The sequence below is a fragment of the Phoxinus phoxinus genome (assembly GCF_949152265.1).
Source record: "Phoxinus phoxinus genome assembly, chromosome: 8".
Classification (NCBI taxonomy): Eukaryota; Metazoa; Chordata; class Actinopteri; order Cypriniformes; family Leuciscidae; genus Phoxinus; species Phoxinus phoxinus.
Genome location: NC_136883.1, coordinates 4,036,690 through 4,045,491, shown reverse-complemented (window position 1 = coordinate 4,045,491; position 8,802 = coordinate 4,036,690). Strand labels below are relative to the sequence as shown.

The window sequence follows — 8,802 nt, the reverse complement described above, 5'->3', positions numbered from 1 at the left end:
CAGCCTCCACAATATATACACAATGGTTTATCAATTATCTTAAATGTCTGTTGGTTTTTTTATTGTTTGGCATTTTGATTGAAGATTTCTGGACACACTTTGACATTTCAAACACTAGGGAGCAGAGTTTTACAACAAATGTACCAACTGAGCTAACTGTAGGCTATATAGTGACCAAAGGTCATTTTAATAGCTTGATTACCGGTATGTATACATGAGAAGAGTATATATATCCATAAAACAGTATGGGTGAAAAGATGAACTACTTCCGCAGAGATTTTGAAGTGCTCGTCTGATGGACACTTTACTATCCCATGAGGCCACAGGAGAATTGTGAATCACAGTCAAGCGACTCGACTGATGCCGTAAATCACATGACAATGACAACATGACTATGATGACAACATGATTCATACTAGAATGTACTTTTTTATCACAGTAGTGGGCAAAAGTGATGTCAGGAGAGGAAATTTGACCCTCAGGTTTGATTAAACCATCAACATTTGAGGGGAAAAAAATATTTTTCTGAAATATTTTAAATATGAGGAAAGAACTAAACTAAACGTGGATAAGGTATTTATCTGACAAAATTATTTGGCAAAAAAAAAAAAATTGTTTTTGCATGCGTTTATAATTTATTTGCGTGATTGCATGGCCAAAACCGATATCCGCACAATTTGACATGTTTCAGTTCATTATGGAAAATTAAATATGCTTACAAACATATATAACAAATCCTTAATAATATTTGAATAAAGGGTCAAGATTTGCATAGGCTGGACATCACTTTTGGCCACTACTGTATAGGCTACATTAACAAGCAAATCCAGGCCTTCGGCTGATGGTTTAAAAAGTTCCGCATCAAAAAATGGTGTGCCGGAAGTCACAACAACAATGCAAATGTCATCTTCATTTAAATGATAATTTGCTGAATCAAGGATGCATGAAAATGGAGTGTGGGAACATTATCGGTGTTTAATGACATCAACTGTTTCACTCATTTCACTTTGTCTACATACTGGTTCAAATCAAATTATAATATTTTTGAATAATGTTTGAATTATGCCTCTTTTGTTTCCAGCATCATTTCCACATGATTGCTCATGAGAAAGTTAAATTCCATCACACATATTCTCTCTCTCTTCATACTTGTTTACTCAAATGCATGTTGTTTCACTTTGGACTGATCAAATAATGGGCTGCCAAATAGCTTTGTCATTGAATATTTTATTTGCAAATGAAGTATTAATAACTCAGAGTCCGTAAAAATATACATTTTTTTACTTGTAGAGGGACATATTTACAAGAATGGATCTTCTTCAAAATGAACAAACTGGTTTACAAAACTCAAAAGATGTGCAACCACAAAGAAAAAACGAAAGATCATGAGCATTTTCCCTTCATTCTCAGCAGACAGGGACTCTCGGGCAAATACAGGCCCAAGTTCCCACATTTACAACGATAAAATTATAACAAAAAACACTCAAGATAACAAAGGAGAGGACAGTAGATGTTAAAAAAAGCAATGTGAACAAAAAAGAAAGAAAGAAAGGAAGGAAGGAGACAAACTCACAGAGAAGATGTTGGTCATATTTACACTTACATATTCAGCCGAATACAGGTATGAACACAGAAGCAAAGCATTCCCAATATCTGACCTGTAGGCCATAACATGCAATCCCTTTGCTTTTCCAATGGAAAAGAATTCCCTTTTTACACCCCTCATAGTAACACATACTGCTACAGTTTCTAAGAGGAGTCGAAGGAGCCTTTTTTAGACATCCAACATTATTTTAATAACAACCATGTTGGGTAACAATGATCAGGCTACATAGATAGTCAAGTACGTCTTTTAAATAAGAGTGTTATGTCAAAAAACACCTCGCGGATGGACCTCGGCAGTTTCCCTGGCCTGAGCTCCCATTCAAAACTGAATGCCCTCATGCAATGTGAGCAACACTTTAGAATGCATTGGCGCTCTGAGATGGTTTCTAAATACCACATTTAGCAGTGTTGAAATAAAAGCCACTAAAGATTAATTGTCTGAGGAAATAGACCGGTTCTTCTTGTTGGGAGGAGAGGAGGCCCTCGGGAGGGCCCATAAAGGAATAAAAATAACCTACGCCAAAACATAGGAACGGAACTATTCTATAGCTTTCTATCAGGTCTCCTGGTAATAGTGGTCTGATCTTGGCTAGTTTTGGTGCTGTAAAAAAAAAAAAAAAGGACCAAAAGGAACATAAAACAATGGCTCTGTTCCAAAACCTAGAGAGCTGCCCATGTAGGCAGCATTTTAAAGCATTTAAGGCTGTTTCAAAGGTTCAGAGATACCCCTTTTAATTGGACCAATTCTAAGGCAACATCACCTGAATCCTTATAAAGCATTTCAATAAGAAATATATTGATTAATAACTTCTAACTTCTAACTGAGCTTCAGTTTCAGTTAGGATGCTGCTCTAAAGGCCCGTTACCTATGTAGGCAGTAGACAGCAAGGCAGCATTTCATGTATACTTATATTGCAATCACCTTTCATCCAAGATGGCACAAAGAGTGAAAAATGACTATAAGTAATTAATTTAATACCAAAATGTATCGATAAAAAGTTATAATTAAAAACTATTTGTGTGTGCTATATATTTTTACACTAAGAGTATTGTGTCTTTAGCTTAGCAAAATGCTAGTGACAAACTCTATTGAAATCAAAACGTAAATGACTTGTTTTCTCTCTAGACTGTTCCACGTGAGTCTTGTGAGGGTGCATTTTAATAAAGTGCAACAGTTGGGTTCTGGAAGTAAAAATCTCATTTATTTTTTCCAAAGGGAAATTTAAATGTAATGAAATATATATATTTTTTTAGTTCACCCAAAAATTAAAATTTTGTCATCATTTACTCACTTTCATGTTGTTTCAAACCTGTATGACTTTCTGTGAGAAATGGCTGTGTTTTTTTATTTCACATTATCAATACAATTGAGGTCAACGGGAAACAAGGCATTTGGTTTCCGACATGAATCAAAATATTGTCCTTTATGTCCTACGCAAGAAAGAAAGTCATACAGTTTGGAACATTGTGACAATAAGTCTGAATTATGATAGATTTTTCTTTTTTTGGGTGATCTATACCTTTAACAAGGGAATTTATGTTGAAAAACTATATTACCCATGATTCTGTAAAGAAAGCTCCAACAGTCAGAGAATCGCTACAAGCAAATTGCACCGAACTAAAGGTGTATTCGACTTGAAGTGGCCGACTATTCAGACCAATTGGTGTATAACATCAATGTGCAGCGAGGGCGATTCGAAAGCATACAGATCATTTTATTTTATCTTCATGCATTTTTATATCAACAATTGAATGTTAAAAAAAGCAACATTTTGACCAAAAAGTAAGAATATCGTGTTTTTTCAAAGACTACAACGTGCATAAGCAATACTTTTATCGCTTGTTGCAGCTTCAGTGTTTTGATCCAAAGGTTCTGTAGTTTTTAGTAATAGCGCCCCTACCGCATAACAGTGAAAACACGGAAAGCCGTCATATTCCGTCAATGGCAGGGAAGCATTGCTTCCCATGGGAAAAATACTTCCAGAGCCAAGGCCGCTGAAAGTGTGCGGGCACTGTTGCACTCTATTAAGATTATAACGTTTGAGCCAGCTACCTATATGGGCAGTAGACAGCAAGGCAGCTCACTAGGTTTTGGAACAGAGCAAATATTTTAGACAAGGAGAGTTACTGTCGACAAAAACCTCCATATTGTGAAGGCCCAAATTGGATGGGTTTCGTCTTGGCCTCTTTCTGAAGGTAAGGGTAGTGGAGAGCCTCTGTAGGGTTTGGACCCACAGAACTCTGCATGTGTTTTCCTTCCAATTCCCATCATTCACTCCTCACACCGCATGACAGCCCATCCATCACACTTACTGACAACAGTTCATCCAGCAACACCGCCTACACCGCCTTGTGGAGAATGTGGCTCTGGAGAGCACGTCTCGAGTGCGTCTCTATTTATGAGGTCGTGTTAGACTGTGTACACTTGGGAAGAAGTGTTTAGGTGTGTATCAAACACAATTGTTTGGGGAAGGTAACAGGAAGGCGGTGAATTGGCATAGGCAGCACTCGGCTACATTACAGACTCAAATGCAACTGCAACCCAATAAGAATGACGTAGGTTATTCTACTTGGCACGTACACTTGTGAAAATGAAAGTGGCCCGAGATCATTGACAAGGGCGTATGAGGACGGAGTGTTGGGTAATTGTGTTGTATGCTCGCTCACGTCTTATGGCTTTACCTGTCTTAGATATATTCTTAAAGTCCATCAATGGCAGATATACAAGTAGCCATTAAGAAGGAAATGATTTTACTTATTAAAGGGAGCTTAGCGGGTCAGGGGCTACAATGACCAATTATTACTCTCTGAAAATGCATAATACCTCATCTACATCTTTATTATGACCTATAACCCCAATCTTCAACCGATAACTTAAAGAATATTGTGTGCGTATATTTATCTGTATGTACAATATAAAACAGCATCATGACTACAGAGTGTACATTATTCGTGTGGCTGCGTTTGGACTGCCTCTTTGTGTCAGAATGCTCTTCCTCCACTGACTGGAGCCGTTTTACACATGGCTTCCTTTTTTTGTCTGGTACATTGCGAAGGACAAAAGCAATCTCAGGGGAAGAATTCTCTGTGAAGGCACACAAAACAGGCAACTTGTCCATTTCAAATTTCACAAATGCACCAAGCAAGGTCTTCCCAGGGGCTTAGACAACACCACTAATGGAGAGGGGTTTGACAGCGCTCGGCGGAGGAAGCCATGGGACGGCTGGCACAAAAAGGCAGCCATCTCGAGACAGCCTGTTGTTAGAGGGTCCTAGGAGATTCCTCGGACAGTACCGTGGCGCATACACGAACTAGAAGGAGAGTACCGAAAATGCGCACACACCATCACACGCACGAATTTCACACACACTCTGTACATAACTCCCTGTTATAGCATTTCCTTTCATTTACTTGAAGTCCACAGTACTGTGAGATTATAGTAAAAAGTTACTTGTGCCTCATATGCTTTTGTATAGTACCACTGGGTATTCTAGAAAATAAGGAAAAAATAAATATAAACCCAAACTATCATTGATTTATACACATTCATAGTATTCGTGACCGATTTTGGTTTCAGTATCATTGGAAATACAGCTGTATCGAATATACAGCGGTCGGTATGTAATACAAACTGAAATTGTCCTTGAAGCGGTGAGGATGACATCTGAAAACAGACTGCAGACTTTCTGTCAAGTACGTACACTCCATGTATATACACAGATGCAAAAATTTAAATCAGCGTGTAACAGTGCAGTGTAGTTGACATAGTCACCATGATTTTGCCAAGTAAGACATGTTCCTGGATCAACAAGAACCTGACCTAACCCTAACAATAATCCTGGAACAACATTCCTGTTCAGAATTTTTGTCCTAACTTTATCTCTACCCCTAAACCTAACCCTTACCCCACCCCTAACTTGTTCACCTACCATTTCCCTCTGATTTTAGGGATACGAATGGTGTAGAAGCCCCTAACCCTTGTTATAAGCTTAAACTTGACATAAACTGCAAACTTTACTCAAATCTGATTGGCTGATTGGAATGTTGTTCTAGCATCAACAAGGATGTTGATCCAGGAACATGTTCTACTTGGTGAAATCACGTACACCTAGTTGACACACAGAATCAATTGCACCCACGTTGTTTTAACACCCAATTCATTAATCAAGCTATGCAAATCACATAATAGTTGCAATAATTTGCACGCTGTAATTACGCAGATCAGTTTTGAGTGGTAGGTGGTGAACGATACAGCAGACTACTGCAATCTGGTGTACCTAACTGGGAATGTACATACAGCAACTCTAGGCACCTGAAATGGTGATTAAAGTACGCTCGGCTGCATGACACTTTGGGATAAAATCATTTGATGTCATTTGCAAGAAAATTTGCTTAGACAAAATCTCCTATACATTTCTTTTACCGTCTACTTGCTGTAGGCAGTAATCGCAAAACTTTGTGGCAGGCAAACACAGTAGCATACATTTTTGGTGAAAAGGTACAATAATCAGCCTAATTTACTTTTGTTTTTGGGTTTGCGGGGAACCAAAATGACAACGACCATTTAAGTACAGTTAAACTGGACAGCGGGTGGTTTTTGTGAAATATAGCACATTAAGGTATAGCGCACCCATTTAGGGAATTGACCCCAGAGTGTGTTCTGCATTAACTGAACCATTGAAGTCTCTCTGCCACTACATCAATGACATGCTGTCATCCACAGGAATTTCCATCGAGGGGTCATGTTTTCCAATCACTTCAAGTTGTCTTCTTGTTAGTGGATTGTTAAGGTATTAATACAATTGCCTTTGATTTTAAAGTCTGGGCCACAGTCAATGTGTGCATTGCATTCTGGAAATAAAATGAATGAGAACTTTGCAAATGAGATGGACAGTTCGTATTCCCAGAGCCGTCCCCCATCACTATCAACAGGAGCAACAGGTTCTCAGGTAATATCCTCCATTTGTCTTCAATGGGCCGTCGCTGGACCTTCCCCTCCCCATCGTGTTTCATCATCCCAGCCTGACCTTGGTCCTTTGACCTCTCTGATTCAATAAATAAATAAACTGCACTTGGGGAAATCTTTCCACCCCACTGCCTTCAAGAGTTCAAAAAGGGAAACAAATAAAGTGAAAAAAGGGTCAGACTGCACCATGAGATCAAAAGAAGTAGAGAGAACCAAAGAATGAGAATAAACAATTCTTGTTCTTCAGTTCCTGTCTTGTTTTCTTTTAATGCTTCAATAGGGGGCAAGCACTTTGTATTTTCCCTTGTAAATATGCATTCAACTTTTTAGATTTGTGATATATGATTGAGTTTATTTTTACGTACATCCTTTAATTATGTTTTTATTTTATAGGTTTTTTTCCAATCGTAGTTGCAACTTTTGGAAGAGTCACTGTGGGTGTCTTGTACAGAGGCCTGCACCAGGCTGCGTTTCCTTTACTCTCTACACTGTCTGAAAGGCCTTGCTTTGAGCAGGGACCATGACTCCCGCCGGGATGGCCATGCCCACCGGAGGATTTGGGGGTCTGAACTTTGGGGTGGCAGGGGGTTCTGGGGTTTTGGGCACGACCTGCGTGTAGGCCGGGGGAGACTGGGGGAAGCCGTGGGGCTGTCCGTTCTCCTTGAGAGCGGCGACAGCGGGTGGCCGTGGACGTTGGCTTCGGAGTGCGCTGTTGTGCACCATGGACTGTGTAGAGGAAGCACCGGAGCGGGAGCTGCCAGAGCGGGACGAGGAGAGGGAGTTGGGCTTCACCAGCTTGGCTTTTGGTGCTTCTGCATCCTCTCTACAAAAGTAATGAAAAAATAGACATGGTTAGAGAAGTCAATATTAAAATAGAAAAATAAAATAAAAAATAAAGCTCAAGTATAACCATTGTGGTGTGAACCTGGAGCAGCAGCTGTGCCTAAACGTGCTGCCATTTTAAATAAATACATTATATGAATAAAAAATAATATATTAATGAAAAATTCATTATATAGGATTATTATTAGTGTTTTACATTTACATTTTATGTTACATTTTTGAATATTTACTTATATATATTTATCCTGATAGACAGAAAAGCTTCAATCACCATTTACTCAATTTATATATTTAATATATCATATTTTTAAATAAAGAAGAGTTATTCGTTTTTTTTTATATAATGGAATTAATAAAAGACATTTCAGTTGTATTGAATCAACTATATACATTTGGTATCATGACAATCCTGGCAGGTTATAGACATCAGCAGTGAATGTTTGCAGTGATCTTTGTTACTAGAAGGATTACAAAACTAAGGCCTGGTTTCACAGACAGGGTTTAGATTAAGACAGGATTAGGCCTTAGTTCAATTAGGACATTTAAGTAGCTTTTATAAAACGTTCCTTAAAAAATTTACAAGCGTCTTGAGACAAAGAAATGTCAGTGACATTTTTTAAGATCCTGTGGGCTCTATTTTAACAATCTGAAACACAAGTGTCAAAGCACAAGTAACTTTGTGGGCGGATCCCGGCGCTGTTGCTATTTTCCCAGCGGGATAAATGCCTCTTGCGCCTGGCGCAAATCTAAAATGTGTTGTTCTGAAGTAGCTTCATTATTCATAGGTGTGGTTTGGGCGTAACATGAAATAAACCAATCAGAGCGTCCGCTCACATTCGCTTTAAGAGCCGGCGCGCTTGTTCCATGGCGGATTGCTATTATAACGGCGGATTTGCCGGCGCACGCCAGGAGCAGTTCACAGCCGAGGAGACCGGCGTTCTCGTCAGGCCGTAAAACACAGAGAAGTGACATTGGGGATGATGGGAGAAACCCACCCAAATTAGCTTCGGTTAAACAGGCGTATAATTTGGGTAAATATGTAGCCTAATCTTTTTTTATTTTTTTATTTTAATCTAGATAGATTTTTTTCACATCTTCACGGACACAACAATGATTTCCCTCGTGTGTTAATACTTTTCCTTGAAATAATGTATGATTTGCAAAAATGAAAACTGCTGCGTCTGTTTATATTAGAGAATCAAAGTGTATGCGCGTTAACACGCTACATTATGGCCAAGCACGCGTCCTTAAAATAAAATACCATATGACTAACGCGCAACGCGCCACTGTCTTTAGACTGGGTTTGTCCTGGTCAGCGGCGAAATTGCTTTCTAAAACTGCAGAATAGCACCAGGGAACTTTTGCGCCGGAACACGCCTCCTCTTTTC

At 39.0% G+C, this 8,802-nt stretch overlaps 1 protein-coding gene across 2 annotated transcripts in view; it reads right to left on the bottom strand.

The window, feature by feature from the left end:
• Positions 1 to 1,211: 1,211 nt before the first annotated feature.
• Positions 1,212 to 8,802, bottom strand: part of clmpb (CXADR like membrane protein b) — a 94,419-nt gene continuing 86,828 nt past the window's right edge. The window contains exon 7 of one of the 2 annotated variants that reach the window (XM_079621143.1): positions 1,212 to 7,394. In XM_079621143.1, the coding sequence (XP_079477269.1) occupies positions 7,055 to 7,394 (340 nt within the window). In that variant the 3' untranslated portion in view covers positions 1,212 to 7,054. The remainder of the gene's footprint in view (positions 7,395 to 8,802) is intronic. The other variant, XM_079621144.1, reaches the window with a different exon arrangement.